Here is a 17,315-nt window from a genome sequence, read left to right as displayed (position 1 = left end):
CCATAAATCAGTGGCGGCTTTCACTTGGTTTCATCACAACCAAAATGTGGTGCAGTAGCCAGTCCTAAATAATACAAATGTTTAGTTTTCGAAAATGGCAGTGATGTTTTAATTGCATGCTGCAAGACATGCAACAATATGTAAGTCATTCGTGTCGGCCTGTAGTGGTGGCAAGATTGATATAATTAGTCGGTTTATTGTGTATTTATTTATATCTATTTAGTGGATATTTGCAGTGCAAATATTCACTAAATTCCCCAACAGCAAAGTGACATGTGGTGGTTTTCCTGTTACCCACAAAGACCCTTAATTTAGTGCTTTGCAAAACCAGTGGTTGTAAGTGTTTCTCTTCGAATAACAGTTCTTCTCAGTCCTCCTGGTCGATTTGCTCAAGTTCCTTCAGGGAGTGAGTCTGTGAACAGGCATTTTCAAAACCTGGTTGTTTAGCTGTTTGACGGGATAAATACATCTTGCTCCCTCAGTCAGGTCTGATAGTATTGCTTGACAGAGCCCGATTTAAAAAAAAAGGGTGCAACATTTTTTCATTGTTCCTTCATTTCTGTTCATGAAGACTAAACAGACACAGTATAATCACGTCAGATACGTTTGGGCACTTCAGCTTTAACTCTCCAAGTAGAGTTTATCTTCTTATGGACAAGTAGACTTTGAATTCAATCTAAAGTGAGAGAGTGAATACTTTTGTGACGCCTCTACATTTGCCTAATATGAATTGACCGTATAACCAACCAGGTCGGTAACATAAAGATTCATTTGTGCTCTTTTTTAGACCATGATGACTACAGTATTGAAACAGCTGTAAAAACAGATGACACTGTGCAGTATCTTGTGACATTGCTGCCTCTGACAGAATGGACGAGTGGGGGGGGGGGGGAGGGAGAGAGACAAAAGACTTGATTAAACACGTGAAGCACACTGCACTGAAAACCCCGTCAGCTACAGACAGTGTCAGTTTCATCCAATTATCTGTCATTAAGATGTTTTTAATAGCAAGTAGTTTGGATAGTTGTGCCCACACAAACGCTCTAGACTGGTCGGTGATGTAAGGAGGGGTTGCTATGAGAATAAATTAACTGTAAGATGACTAAAAGGATAGTAAAGAAAAAAAGGAATGTGGGCATTAAAGTAATGGCTATTTAAAACCTGAATGTAAGCAGGAGAATTTATCTGAATGAAACCAGGCTTAAATGGCAAATTCCTTTTACGACGTGTAGAATCTCTCTATAAACAGCTCCGCCGTTTTTCACTTGGCCTCTTGGGATCACATGGGATCTGTGGAATTGACTTAGGAATGCTGTCAAGTGTTTGGTGGTCCTCTGAAACCCACAGGCTCCGGGATGAAGTCATTGGGAAAGCTCACCAGCTCTCATGGTAGGCAGTAAAGCATCCATGGATGGCATAATGGTTTAATAGCTTCTCGAAAAACACTTGACAGGAATGAAAGTTAAGGGGGGAACGGCTGATTTATCCTGACAACCTTAAACTTTTGCCCTTTTAAGACTTTCAACTCCAAAAATACATGTGCTAATGTTGAGGTGAGACCTAAAATGGGCAAATAAAATGTGAGATTTTTGTACTGATAAGGACCTGTTTGTTGCATTCGCTGATAAAAAAAATGTATGTAATAATATGAACACCATTTATTCACTTTTATTCCTGCCAAGTGTTGACTTAACATTTGTGATTGTGTGGGGTTCAGACCTTTTTGCTGACTTTGCTCTGATATGCACTTACACCGAGTGTCGTGCAGAAAGGGGAGCATGACTGGATGCACAAACTCTCTCTGTTTATTTTTACAGCAAGACCCTTGTGGTTCCTGTGAGATAAACTCATGCTGATTCCATGGGTATGCATGCATGTGCTTTACAACCATTAGAACACATGCAGTGCAAATTAGATGTGGTCTCTGCATGGCTGGGATCAGGGGTGGGAAAACTTTTTCCTACTTTCCAACGTCTTTAGTGAGTCATTCTGAACTATTGAAGATCAACACATCATTGACGTCATTACTGAGGATAGAAAACAATTGTAAGCACACCTACAAATATGTAGTGACATGTGACTGTAATATATTGTTTTCTTAAATTTCATAAAACAATCCGTTGAAATAAGGAGGAATTCTGTATTTCTTTGTTGCTCTTTTTTTGTATTTATGGATTTTCTATCTCAGATCATCTCACCAGCTGTATATACAAGCCCCAGAGGCTATAGACTTCCAACCCAACATTACAATCTTCCAGTTGTGTGTAATGCATGTTGTTGTTCTTGTCGTCGTTGTTATAAAACCTGTATTATAAACTGTAAAATGGATGAACTGCTGCCAAATAATGAGAACCTACTTTCTTTTCAGAAGTGCCGGCATGCCTGCATGGTGACTCCAGACCATGCATGACTGTACATGCAGGTGAGCTTTTTCAGGTGGCACAACACACAACACACAACACACAACTTTTAAAAAAGGTAGAAGGTGGTGCAAACATTACTTTTGTTTGTTTAAGTAAATGGAACTGATAAGTTCAGTTTCACCTGTTCTTTCATCTGGCCTATATATAACTGCAGTTTAGACAAAAAAGCCGATAAACTTGGCTCATAAAGTGCATGCTCTCCTGGACAAGTGTGCATTCTTGTCCTAGGTGCGGTCACGCTGGGTCTGCTGTGCACCTGCGCCCGTGAGATATGGGACACAAAGGCTATGTGTGTGCATGCGTGATGAAATTAAAAGGGCTGTTTCACCCAATTTTTTTTCTACTTGGTCAAATGAAGAGTAAACTTAAAAAACGGTTACGGTGCTGCTGTGTTTTTGTGTCACATTCTGTTACAGTGTTGGATTAAATTTCACATTTCTTTTTTTATTAATTTATTTTTCAGATCTTTTACTCCTTAAACTTGTTATAATTGACAGCAACAGTAAAAACAGTGTAGGGCTTTTATTTTCTTTGAAGGCATTTAGGCATTTGTCACTTCTGACTTCCTCTGTTGCTGTGGGAATGACATCAAATAACATATTTATTTCTGGAAATTTGTAAGAAAAAAACAAACAAACAACTTTATACTTTTTGGTTGAAGTGGCCCTTTAAGAGCCACATCACTCTCACTTGGCTGAACTGCATTCCCAGCAACATTGTTATGAAACAAAGTCAGCCTACGCAGTTTTGCCTTAACAAAATTATTCTTTTTTTTTTATTTATAATCCCTAAATAGTAAGAATGTGAGCCTCTTATACTCCAAGTCTGAAACTATAAACTTCCTATAATTGGTCTGGCACAGAAATGTTCTCTGAATTTGAATCTCTTTTCTTGCAAGAAAGACTATAAATATCTTGATCTAATGATGATTTATCAGTCCTTTCATTGCCTGCTGTGTGACTTGAGGATTGCCAGATTTGTTTGTCCTGCGGTCTGAATGGACGGAGTGAATATTATTGAGTTGTCCATTCCTGCTGTAATATCATTTGTCAAACATTCTTCTAATCATGCTTTATTATCATTACTGTCAAGTTTGAACGAGTGTATTCTTTCTCTCTCTCATTTCCCCCTCTTTGTTTTCTACCACTCTTTTACAGCCTGAAGACTTCTTCCTTTGAAGCAGTTAGAATGACAGGTCAAGTGTAGGTGGTGTGTAAACACTTGCACCTTGTGCAGTGTGTGTGTGTGTGTGTGTGTGTGTGAGAGAGAGAGCGAGAGAGAGAGTGGGATAGAGAGAGAGAGAGAGACTCCCTCCCCTTGTTCCCTCTCCTGCTCAACTTTCCAGCTGTTGTTGCATTCCTCTACACGTCGCACTTGGCTGCAGCCGCCAGCTTTTACTGTTGTGTGTGTGTGTGTCTGTGAGTGTGTGTGAGTCCTGTTTGAAGTGTGTCGTCGTGTGCATGTGCCAGTCAGGAAAATCACTTCTAAACATCCAGAGGTTGTACACGGGGGAATGTATGCATCTGCTATGAGGACGGAAACTGTGATCACAAAAAGGGAGAAGTGACAGGATCATTTCTGCCCACAGTATCCTGGAACTTGGAGTCGCTGCTGCTGCTGCTGCTGCTGTGCAACAGGGTCATTATGACAGAAGTGGCCCGTCCTGCTTCTATAATGGTGAGTCCACTTCTAATATCCCAGAAGCCAAGTGTTATATGATCCAAATGGATTTGTAGATGTGTTAGTTTCTTGAGGTTGTTTACATATTCTCTCTAAAGTCCCCATTCAGCTTCATTATAAAGCTACACGTCCAGTCTCCTATAGGTTGAATAACCCTAACCACATGAGGACTGTGCCTTTAAAATATGCCAATAAGCTTGAATATTTTTAGTCCTTCTATGTTCCACTTCTTTAACATCTCAGATTTATAGATATAGATAAAGTATTATGTTATGTAATATCTGCCTGTATATCTGTGTTTGTATATTGTATATTATATATTATAACTGTGGATATTTTATTAATTGAGTCAGTGTGGCTTTATGGCAGCAGTCCTGCATCCACTGATGTTTAAACCATTATACCTGTGTAGTTGTCTCTGGCTAGACTGAGGTTTGTATTAGCTCCTGGAATGAAAGCATGTGGTGTGTTGTCTGTGTCCTGCTGATACGCAGTTACAGAAGCAACATCGCTAAAATAAATCTTTCAACTGTGAAAGTTTATTTATGTGTATTTTTGCTAAGATAACTGGACTCAAAAAAGTGATTAAGTACAAACTGAACAACTTCTTCAGCGCTCTCAGAGGAGTGGGGACCATTGATGTGTTTATCAGAATAAGTGAGGCACTGGCTCTTGAGTGTAATCCGTCTAATCCAGATCTTTGGAGACTTGGTTAGTAAAGTCGTGATTCAGTGTGCTATTTCGACACTATTGCATCACATTTTGTTTCAAGGCCGGCTATTGAACAGCTTTCCTACATCTTTCCTACATTTTTTTTTATAGGAGGTGATTTCATCCATTTCCTTTTCTTTTGTCTCCTCATCTCTCCCACATATTTGTTTTGGGTCTATTTTTATCTGCGAGTCCATAAATCGACCGTCATCTTTCCTTTTCAGTCAATTAGTGGAAGTTTATTTGACCCTGTGAGCTACATGACTAATGCGGTGCCGTCTGTGTAATGTCCCTTCATGTTTCTCTTCTTTAACCAGAGTCTTTGAAGCCAAAACATTTGTTGATAGTGGTCCTTTTCGTAGATGCAGACTTTCAAGAGAACTTAAAAACTCTGAGTCATTTGCAGCAGCAATACACCTGAATTCCTGTGAGGATCTTGCCATTTGCTAAATGATGGAAAAGAATGACATAGTGTAGTTTTAATATTACTTCGGGATATTCGTTTTTAATCAGCGGTATGAGATAAGGTGTGTTCCATGCAATCACAATGACTTCAGACCCTTTTTGTAATTTTTGTGATAAAACTCATGTACTCATGTACATGTACAGCCAATTCCATATGACAACAAGTATAAAAGACTGCCCGTCACAGACCTAATACCATCCCACTCAGAATATTAGACTGCAGGTATGTTTTTTCTAGTGGCACTGGACATGGAAACTTGTTGCACAGCCCAGCCAGTGCCCTGACTTGAACCCCACGGGCCGTCCCAATATCCAACGTGCCAGAGCTTGAGATGAAGAAAGAAAACTCCCCTGATACAGATGTGCAAAGATTGGCATGAAGGCTGTAATTAACCCAAAGGTGAATCGATGCGTATGTGTCAATATTTCAGTGTTTTCTTTTCCAGTTTGCTTCATCATTATGTGGGCAAAATGTGAAAAAAAGTGTGAGGGGGTCTGAATCCTTTGTGGATCAACTGTAAATATGAGAGCTTCATTGTTTTATAGTCTGTGTGGGTGAAGGGGAGGAGTTTGCATTGTCGTCTATGTCGACACATCAAACTAATTAAAGTCTTGTTTGAGACACTGCAGACAAAACAAGAAGTGTAGTGGGATCGAGACGGAGCCTTTTTAGCGAGTCTCTCCATACGAGGGTCACTGTGAGTATTATCCAGCATCTGCGATACAATACTGGCTTTGTCAGGTGGGAGGAGGAGAGGGTAACGCTGGAATGTAAGGGGAGGGGAGGGGATGTCAGCGAGAAACAGAGGGATGGAGAAAAAGAGACAGGAAGACTTGTTTTGGCTTTGTATCGGCGAAAAGAAGGACAAAGATAAATAGAAAGGAGATCCTGTGATAACCGAGAGACTCCATTGACTCACATTTTGGTAAAGCAGACACACATGATTACTCTGCATACATAACACCCAGATATGCACACAAGCACTGTACAGTAGAGATACGAAGAGCATTAACTCCACTGATACTCTACAAATAATAAATACCTTATAAATAACTCCATACTGTATCACAACCTAATTTTTAAAAATCTAAAAGACCATATACATCAATGGACCCATATCTTAGACCCATCAGAGCAGGAGATGTCACATACATTAAATTATTGTTGAAAAAATAAAGAATAACCCTTACATATTTTAAAATGGGCTATAGTAAAAATTTGGTTACAGAATTTTCTTTTTTTGCTTCTATTATAGTAAGAACAGACATTTGAGGGCTCTGCTGTTCAGGCCTCAGGCTTCATTATAGACATTGTTGTCCATTTGGACAAATATGTCCAAATTTCTGCTTTTTGTGGTTAAATCTTTTGATCAACTTCAGTCCTGATCGAAACTATCAAATAGTGAAAAATTATCAGTAATGTAACCCTTGAAATGCTCATTTGATTACATTATACAAATATATTTATAAATAAAAAATTAGTTATATGGGAATAAAATTGGCATTTAAAGGGTTAAAGTCCTCAAAATGCTTCATTGCTTGGTAGTTTTGTGCAGGGCTGAAGTTGGTAAAGAGATTTATGCAGGAGCAAATATTAATCTGTATGGTTTTTATTACAGTTTTTGGAAGTGAACATTTTGTCCTCTTACAATTGAAGAGGGTAGTAAATTAAACTGACGCATGTTCTTTAAACATAACCAGTGTCTGTTGATCTGGACCTCGAAATGAATATATGTTCTTTCCATTCTTGCCAAAGCGGTATTTCAACAACTCCTTCAGGAAATTCAGGAAAAAGATTTGATTCTTTTTTTTTCTTTTGCATTGTAACAACAATATGATTATAAACACATATAAGGAATTGTGTCAACGTTGGTACAAATGTTCAGTTAAACTCACAGATGAACTGAGTAGAATCTGGTGGTCAGACGTGAAGGTCGCTGTTATTACACTATCAATATTCCCATCCACATCTCACTGTGAAGTTCATAGCCAGCTCGTGTCCATCGTCTTGAAGAGGTGCCTGCTTTGAAACACCCACAAGCCTCAGGCTAGAGTAATAAAGCAGCCGCATGCTACATGCCACATGCCCCGAAGAAGCAGATGGTCAACAACAGACATCAGTCTTAAAATAAGAAAACAGCCATATTGATGGTTTCCCTGTTGCCTGTTAATTTGTGCTGACATTGACGTTGAAACCATTATCTAAGTAAGAAATACCAAGATGAAGGAGAAATATGTTTGGTATGCATATACTCTAATGCATACTGACTAAAAAGAAACATTTGGTAGAGTAGTCAGGTGTATAAAACACACAAAGTGACACTCAGTCATTACTAACGCGGACAATCAATCCATATCTGTGACATGAACAACAATGACAAATGTCCTGGGATGTGCTTATAAGAAAATGCAGACTTCATTACAGACAGACAGCAAAAATGAGAATTCAGGAGAAAACTAACACAGAGGAAAAGACAAAACAGATGGAGAGGAAATACATGAGAGGGGAGTAGACAGGGAGATGAAAGCAGATGATGAAGCAAATAAAAGTATAACTTGAAGCAGCCTGGGAATGCAGGGTCTTTCCTTCGTGTTTCATGGATCCCCTCTCTTGTCTTTCATCACTTTCCCTTTTCCTATTAGTCCATATTTTTCTTGTCCCTTTCTCTGCCTCCAGATGCAGAGTAATACTGTTTTTTTTGGGGGGGGGAGACTCAGCTGTTCTACAGATGGGATCAAAGACAGTGTGTGGATGCATTCACTGTCTCTGCTGGAGTCCTTGTGATTTTAAAAACCCATTGTGTGTTTGCGAAGTTATTTTTGCCAGACAAATTCAGATTTACACCAGATTTGGGATTAAAGGTAAAAGTAGGTCACACCGCTGCCTGAAAATCGCCTTTGTTCAAATTTCCCATAAAAGGAAGGAAAAACTTTTGAAATCACGAGCGAGTTTGTGATGAAATGTTAAAGATACCTCTTGTATTTTCGTTGGACCTGACTGCCTCATTCCTTTTATTGATTACATAAGAATGCCTCTTTTCCCAGATTGTGTTGCACAAGAGCACTGCTGAGTTTTTGCCATGAAATTACAAGTATAATCTTTTAATATAATTTCAAGCACATGCGTCACTGCTGCACTGAACACTGGTTCACACACAAAAGACCTTTGTATCCGTCTCCATCCTAGCTGTGCAATGCACTTGGCTGAGTATGATTTTTAAAAGTTTTTCAAATATTTATTTGTTGGCTAAAAATAGTAAACATAAATCCATAAAAAAAAGTAAATGCAGGTACATCTGAAAAATACCAGACGAGGAATCCTCCTAATGAAACACAGCACATTTAATAGCTGCCAGGTGTCTGAAGTAGGATTTGTATAGTTTTGTGTTCATTCCTGAACCAAAATGTCTCTGTTAGTGAGAAATGATTGATAATGACGACATGCTCAGATCAGTTGCCAGTCACGCTTGTTTGACATAGATTTTATGCTAACAACAGAGTAGACTTTAAAATCCAGTATAGTTCAAAAGCCCTGATAGCATCAGGTTTGGTGTTTGAACCTGACATTATGGTAAATCTCAGCTGGAAATCTTGAACACACCTCACTGCTCTGCTTCAACTAGAGTAAAACAAGGCCAGAGACTTGTCTTGACCTGCCCAGGCTGGAGTTCACCTGGAGAAAGAAGGGGGGGGGGGGGCAGAGAACGACAGAGACACAATGGAGAGGAACAGACAAATAAAGAAAGGAGGTTAGGGATAGGTCAAGGAATCTGGAGAGAATGGAGAGAGAGGAAGGGAAGAAAAAGTCTTTTCACAACAAACTTAAACATTTGACTTTTCCCTCAATATCTCATGTGGTCTTCACAGCATTTGTCCAGCTGATGTTGCCATCATACATGGTGTGTTTGCTTTGTCTACACCAGTGATGGAAAAGAAACCCGCTGTGGAATGCAGGGCCTCGTATCTTCATGTGATAACAAAAAGAGCTGATGTGTGACTTTATTTGTGGTGGTGGTGGTGGTGGGGGGGGGGGGGGGGGGGGTGTGTTAGAAGGCAATGAGGGTGTCAAAGCAGCAAAGGAAGTGAGCTCAGTAAGGAAGCTGGTACTGAATTCGAGGAAGTGGTAGGGAGCTGGCTTTAATTTGAGCTTCCTCTGCTGGTAGATTGGAGGAAAGACAGAAACAAGAGTGGGGAATGAAAAGGCACAGGGATGCGGCGCAAAGAGAGTGAACATATAGGCGATGAGGAGTAATCAGTTTGCTGAAGAAGTTGAAGAGTACTTAAGCAACAGGAAGGGAAACCAAATTAAAGAAATTAGATAGTGAGTGTGGGGAGGATAACAAGGAGATGGAAGAGAAAGGAAGGAAAGGGATGATAGAAGGTGCTTAAAGAGATGTGGTTCGGGTGGTTTCCTGTACGCTGCAATCATCTGTGCTTTGGTGAGAAGCATTTAACTCCTCCAGCTGGTTGTTTATACACACACAAATAGAGGCTTGCAGGATTGTTTTTGGCTGTTTGAATTGCAGGGTAAGGCTGGGGTTGTCCTTGACACTGGATGTGAGTGTGTTTACTTGAACACACAGTCTTCTGTTGAGGCAGTTCTGATTTTGTCTCATTTTATCTCGCTGTGTTTTCATTCTTCTCGTTGTTTTACACAACTCTATCTTCAGCTCCCTTATGTCGTCCTTGATCTTTCCTTCTTTGAAACATCTTGCTGTAAATGCCCAAAAGAATTTATATTTGTACACAGCTAAAGTGCAACATCATATACTGTAAGTTATGTGGGAAATATAATGGATCACATTCATAACATTCACCTTTTTTAACGGGTTAAACACTGCATTTATCATGAGTGTACATGTTAATGAGTTGTGTTTTTTAGTTAAAAGACATTTTTCCTCAACCTTAACCAAGTGGTGTGAGAACTTGGACTAATACTACATTATTATGCTGCAAGATCAGATATTTTGGTGTGAAAGATCAACATATTTGCACATCTACACACCTAAATTAATAACATTTAACGAAGTGTCTAAGTACAATTATCTTTCCTAAAGCTAGCCTCTGTTGGTGTTTGTGTTTCTATTTGTGGCTCGTTCTCCCTGGATGACTTTCACACGGAGAGCTCCTCTCATGTGGGAGCATGCCATGCAGTTTTTCTTTAAGTACAAATTAGTGTTGCTATGTATGGCCATACATATCTGTTCAGCTCCGTGTAATTTACGTGACTTATGTATGCAACATTGTGTGTCTTTGCATGTGTGTCAAGATTACCACAATTTCACATGATGTGCTTTCTCCATCTTTACTGCTGCAGGACTCTGAGATGTTGCTCCAACCAGAATCAGATCAAATGTCTCCCGCTGAATTGAAGGTAAAGCAAAATAAACACACACACACACACACCAAACACAAACAGAGACACGCTTTGGAAAACTGATCTTTCCACTGTGACTGGTATGTGTAGTCTCCACCTCTGGACATGATCGACACAGGAAAGGGGCTGAAGGTCCAGACAGCTACGCCTCATCTGGTGAGCTTGGGCAGTGGGAGGCTGAGTGTGGCCATCACACTGTTGCCATTGAAAGAAGGTAAATCTTACTTCAAGTTAATTTTTCACAGTCATGTAAAACATCTATGAGATTTTCCTTCTCTTATCTATCTTTTCCCCTCTCTCTCTCACTGCCGACCCGTCACCTGATTTTTGTTGTTACTGGAGATGTGTGAGAAGTGGGAAAGGCTCATTATAAAGTCGAGGAAGACAGGGAGTCACACAGTAGGACTGAAAATCAATATAAACTCAAGTTACTACATTCACATCTATGGTTTAAGTCTGTTTATTTTTATTGGAAAACCCAACTACCCCACTTCCCACAGTCAACCATGCAAAAATGATGAAAATACTACACTAACCCAACAACCCAAACAGCTGTGATGACTCACTCTGTGTGGTTTCATGAGTCTTATGTCGAGGGCAAAACCTGCAATCAACTTAAAGGCTAAAATCCACATTACTCCTCTGAAATATAGTGGTCGAATAATAATTTTGACAAATTGCACCCTGAAAATAGTGATGTAGAGTTTGTTGTATAAACTTCCAACACGCGTTCACAGTCTCCCATCTTGGCGTGTCTTTCCGTTTCACTGAGGAATGCCAACAATGTGTACCTGCCATTTTAGTAAAACTCTCTAATTTTCCCCCCACAATGTGTCCACTGAAGAAGAATAACCTGTTAAAATTGATAGTTACGCAACACCCTTTAAATCACAGGCCACCGTGCAAGTTCACAAAGACGTGAGATTAGATTTCACATGTAAAATATGCTGTCAAAGAGTTATTAGTTCTACACAGGCTTGTTCCAGTCATGCATGTCCTTCTTTATGTTCCAGGTGTGACCCGCATAGGCCGGGATGATGCACCCATTCCTCAAGATATCACGATCCAAGGGCCTGGCATCCAAGCAGAGCACTGTCTCATCTTCAATGAAGGTGAATGTGAAGTGTATTCTACATTTCTTTATTAAATTGTAATTGTTTTCATTGCAAAATGTGCATGGGCCAAATAATTCCTCCTTAATCTACAGAATCTTTATTTGCGTTTACAGCTTTTATTTAATTTATAAAGCTCTCAACAATAAAGTAAAACCCAAACAATCAAAATAGCAAACAAACTAAGCAAAAGTTAATATATAATTAAAAAATATATGAAATATTGGCATACATTTTAGCTCTCTGTTCTTCACATAGCCAAAGTCCTCAACTGTTTTATTCAATTTTTATTTAATCTTAATTTTACATAAATACCTTACCTTTAATCAAACAATGAATGCGTTATATTCAGAAACATTTAATCAGACTTGCAAAGAGCTGACGTAAAACCACTTCACTGGGTGATAGTAGCACCATGTGTTATTGTAATCAAATGTGATGTCACACGTGTTTACTTTTGTGTAATTTGTCATGGTGTCACGAATAGTGGACAGTGTGAAATGAACTCAAGCGGAGCCTTTTTGTCTTTACACTATAACAGGTGGTGTGGTGACCCTGGACCCCTGCGGTAATCTTTGCAGTTTGGATGGAGTCCAGGTCTCTGTGCCTACACCACTCACGCAGGGTAAGAACACATTTAACAGCACAGGCTTTGATATGTTGCCACCTACTGGTCATTAATAGAAAAGGTGAATAAAAACTGCTTATTCTATTGCAACTTTTGTGCATACTGTAGAGAAGGGGAGAGAGAGAGTGAGAGAGAGAAAGAGAGAGAGGGAGAGAGAGGGAGGTTAATTTGTGGTTTGGGTAATGTGCATTCCTCTAGTATGTGTGTGTATGAGTCATGTGGGTACAGTTAACTGTAATGACATTCTGCATGGAAACACCAAGTATATGCGTGTATGTGTGTATTTGCACATAGATGTATAGGCGTGTGTGTGTGTGTGCGTGTGTATGCGTGTGCGTGTGCGTGTGCACGTTTTCCTATGTATGTGAGCATTTCTGGTTTGGTTTTAATTTACTCATGATTTACAACAGTGAGCTGCTACAATGAGTCAGAGCTCCCAGAAAGTGGAGGATAAACTATTTCATAAATGCTGATGTATTCGACTGCAGAAAACTGGCAAAATACACACATGCTTGTGCCCGCTCACACACACGCACTCACACACACTGGTTTCCATGACTTCAGAGGACATTGCCTCGACTTACAGTCATTTCCTAGAGACTTACACTAACCTTAACCATAATTACTACTGGTCTAATCCTAACCATGACCTTAACCTAACCCTAACCTCAGCATAACTTGAAAACATGTCTTCACCATAAAATGATGGGGACTTCATTTTTGTCCCCATAAAGAAGACAAGTCCCAGATTTAGATTCAGGTCCCCACAACATCAGGAATACCAGGTACGCACACACACACATAGCACCCTCCCAAATTCCACTGTCTCTCCTCTGCTATCTTTCTGTCTATCCCTGCCCACGTGTCTCATTATTCTCCAGCAGTCTTTATCGGTTTATCTCTTATGTCTGTCTGTCTGTCTTCTTTCTCCCTCTTGTTCCTGGATTCTTGCAGCTACAGTCACGAGTCTTTGTGTTTAATTTCTTTTCCTCCTGTGTCACTTTCTTCCTTTCCCCTCTGTTATTTTAGAGGAACGTGCAGTAGAGCATCTTTTCCCTCCCCGTGTATCCGTCCTTCTGTGTACACTTCTCTTCTGCCATTGTACCCTGTGTGGCCTGGTCTTTCTGAGTTAAACATTGACAAGCCTATTTATCCTCCAACTGTGCCTGGCTGATTCAAATATTGACATCATGTTGGCCTGTCGACGTGCAAAAGGCTGGGGCATTGTGAAGTAGCAGGGGATGAGGAAAGGACTTAAACAGAATGTGGGGGAGTTGAAAGGGGTTTTTGGTGGCATTGGGAGACAGAGAGAAAGAGACAGTATACACCACAGGACAGTCTGGAGATGATTACTTCTGTTTAGGAAGTGATCTGTTCTGGGTTTGGGATTTGACCTGGAGTAACATCAGCTTCACTCCTAGCTCGCTGCAACCATTTCAAGTTACTCGCTTCACACAATATGTTCATATATAACATAAAAGGAAAAAAAATAATCACAATCAAAAGTCACTGGGCCAATAACAGCACTAACAAACAAACACTACTACCTTGTTAAATGCTCTCTCTAATGTGGTTTACAAAAGCTATTAAGTGGATAGCATCTGTTTCTGATCTGTTCCTGCGTACTGCATTTCAGTTCATGTGTCAGCAGACCTTAGGTAGCCTATAAAACTCAATATCCCAGCTACTCTTAATAGCCACTTTCACAGTGGGCACCCTGTCTGGGTTCTTGTATATTGTGTCTTGAATGAATGAAAATAACAAATTACCTAAAAGAAACTAGAGTAGGACAGACCCCCGACTGGGGCTGGTGGGGCAAAGGTTTTACCCAGAGGTTTGTGTGTGTGTGTTTTCTGTTTTATCTTCCCTTTCCAAATTCCTCTCCATTTGTCTCAACTCAGTCAATGTGCCTAACACACCCATAATCTTTATCCATCTCCTATCTATTGTTTTCTGTTTGTAGTCACATTGTTGCTTTTGAAACAGATTATCATCCAGATATATTATATCCAGCTCTTTCACTAAGATTTAAGTCGGTCTTTATTGTCCAGAAGGTTTGGGCTTACATTCGTCCAAGGTATTTTTAAAGAAAAAGAAGGAGAATAGGTAAGTAGACAAAGAAAAGCCGGGGGGGCGTCCACTGATTTTCTCACTATCTCTTGTTTTTTTTTAACACAACTTGGAGACGGGGGGGTGATCGCGAACGACACTGTCAGGTTACATTAGCATTTTTATAACTATCAGTGGTGCCCTTTACTCTTGTACTTGTTATTTTGCAGACACGCAGTTCAGGCGAGACTGTGGGTCTCTCGCTTGTAATTAAAATTGTTTTCACTCGTAAATCCCAAACCTCTAAACCCCTCCTCCTCCTGCAGTAGGTGGTACGGTCCTTGACTCCGGCTCGTGGACGGTAAATCTGTGAACTTTCCTCCTCAGAGTGGAGAGTGTTTGGTTTTCGTCTCATTGTTGAGGAGAGAGACGAACAGCAGCTCAGTGACTGGCTGTTGTGTAGTTTAACTGTTTATTTCGTTGCTTTTTTTGACTTGACGTTTTGTGAGGACGCGTTACTTTAATTTATCAAGAAGAGGGTTGATTTTCCTTCGTGATAAGTGCGCACTGAATGGGAATCAAAAGGTATGTTTTGGCTTTCTTTTATCTCTTCTCACTAACGCCGAGTAGCATTTATCCAGCTGCTGTTTTCACACGCACTTCTACCTACTTTTCTTAAAAGTACATATTTTGTGCTACATTTTACTTGTAACCTACAGTTTTGGTGAAGGTTATAGTTTATTTTTCTAATTTGCGACACTGTTCAACTGTAATGTGTATTTGTCTGCTGTTTTAACTCAGTATGTGCATGAAGAAATCTGTTAATGTTGGCACTTTACACTTCTTACTCCGTGAAACTGATGATGCCTGATTCATCTTGACAAGATAAGATGCACTTTCATTATTTCCCTATGGAGGACATTCAAAAAGACACAGTAGCACAGAGAGTAGCAGCAAAAACTGAAAAAAGGGCAAACATATATGATAAATAGGATAAAACACTTAAATATAAATAATAATAATACAATGATAATATATTTTATTCATATCGTGCATTTAAAGGGTGCTCAAAGACACCTTACATATGTTTAAAAGTCATGAAATCTAACACAAAGAAAATACACACAATTAAGGCAGAGAGCAGATGAGAGTTTTGAATGAATACTATATTTACAATAGCAATGTGTGATGTGTATTATTAATGATACACCGTTTTTTTTTGGGAATAACCAGTACTTTTTTACAAATCTAATGTCTCTTTATTATCAGCCTGACATGCTCTTTGAACTGGTCAAGTCATGTGCTTATTGGTAAAAGTAGGACTTATCATCATTAGGGATCATCAGTGATGCCTAAATGAGCAGCATAAGCTGTGTTTGTCAGCCAGGAAACAACCTTTGCAAATCAGCCGATGTTATTGACTTTCCTTTTCTTTTCTTTTTTTTTTAAACAATCAAAAGCCTATCAGATTGGATTCACTGGAAGCAACTAGAAATGGCTGTAGCCCATATGTCAAACCCCATCTGGCACCATAGATCAGCTGTAGATCAGTTTAACCTAATTTAACCTTGTAAAACCAAGCTTTCTAAAAATGTCAGCAGATAGAAAGCGCTAAAGTTATTATTCTACAGAGGCTGACAAACAAGGCTTTAAAAGACAATGTGTCAGTGATGCCTTAGGTCAGACTTTACCTCTTTTCCACTTTTCTTTAAAGGCAACAGCATGTAAAACATGTGATGACATACACACATGTTGTTTTCAGTCTTAATGAGTTAACTCAATGCTCTTTTTTTGACTAAATGGTAGAAATAGGCTGCAAAGCGCTGCTTCACATGGCATATTTTCCAGCAGGAGTATAGCTGTAAATCAGTACTGCTCTTTAATTCAATCCAACCCACAAAGTGGTTGAAGTTATTTTTTTATTTGTTGCCAAGCTCGGCATGGCAGTGTTCCATCACACCCTCTGTCTTTGTTGTCATGCACCTTTTAATGGAAATAATCTAGGTGCCTTGGGGTGATGAATTAACTCCAGGATCACAGACTTGTGTGAGTGAAGGTGACAAAACTAGAGAGAGAGCGCTAGCCTGAGGACATGAAGATTGTTATTGGTCAGGATACCTGACACCTGAAAGCAAAACCTGCTTCATTGTTCTGGATGCATTGTTATCACAAGCCTTTCTTCTGGCTACCTGAAGCATATTTTGGATTTTTTTTTTTACATTATGAAGTAATGGAAAAATAGATCATTTGTTACCAAGATGTTTTTGCAATGTAGGACAGAGGGGAAAATGGCTGAGTGAGTTTGTGTGGTGAAAGTGTGAATGAGTGACTGAACTAGTCTACATCATCTCCCCTGAGAAAGATCTGTCTGGGTTTTTTATGGTGATATTGCTGAACCCACATCCCCAGAGATGCTCCATTTGTGGTTTTGAGGCCAAGTTACACACCCACTGGGACCCATGTGCATCTTTTGCATGCGTGGCTCAGTAAGTTCAGCTTTAGTTCAATACCACGCTGATTTTCCAAATCGAGGCAGCGCTTTGAAGATGGGCAGTTTTTCAAACAACACGGACATTTAAAGAAAATGGAGGATAATTTTTTTTGACGGCACTTTGACTGGTTGATGGTAATCACAGTTGACCCAAACCTGACCAATTAGCAGGTGCATTGAGTTTCACACATGGGATCTTTGTAAGTTGTTTATTTTTCACTCTGACCCATTGGTCTTAATTTGGCAGTGCCTCCACTTACGTTAACCAAACAGAGCAACAGTTTTGAGTTTCCTCTCCCATAACATTGTGGTGAGAGGAGTGTAGTTCAGTTCATTCGGATCTACACAGGGACAGAAATTGGCTCCAGACATGATGCAG

General features: G+C 39.6%; 1 protein-coding gene across 5 annotated transcripts in view; it reads left to right on the top strand.

Annotated features, from left to right (window-relative positions):
- The first annotated feature begins 3,787 nt into the window (after positions 1–3,787).
- phldb2b (pleckstrin homology-like domain, family B, member 2b) overlaps positions 3,788–17,315 on the top strand; it is a 36,873-nt gene continuing 23,345 nt past the window's right edge. For 3 of the 5 annotated variants that reach the window (XM_058625573.1, XM_058625581.1, XM_058625556.1), the window contains exons 1-5: positions 3,788–4,100; positions 10,597–10,653; positions 10,747–10,870; positions 11,670–11,768; positions 12,310–12,393. In XM_058625573.1, the coding sequence (XP_058481556.1) occupies positions 4,068–4,100; positions 10,597–10,653; positions 10,747–10,870; positions 11,670–11,768; positions 12,310–12,393 (397 nt within the window). In that variant the 5' untranslated portion in view covers positions 3,788–4,067. Of the gene's footprint in view, positions 4,101–5,640; positions 5,680–10,596; positions 10,654–10,746; positions 10,871–11,669; positions 11,769–12,309; positions 12,394–14,824; positions 15,031–17,315 lie in introns of those variants that run through there. The other 2 variants (XM_058625564.1, XM_058625590.1) reach the window with 2 other exon arrangements.

The sequence above is a fragment of the Solea solea genome, chromosome 1 (assembly GCF_958295425.1).
Source record: "Solea solea chromosome 1, fSolSol10.1, whole genome shotgun sequence".
Classification (NCBI taxonomy): Eukaryota; Metazoa; Chordata; class Actinopteri; order Pleuronectiformes; family Soleidae; genus Solea; species Solea solea.
Note: the sequence above shows the minus strand (reverse complement) of the source record. Positions and strands in the feature narration are given on the sequence as shown.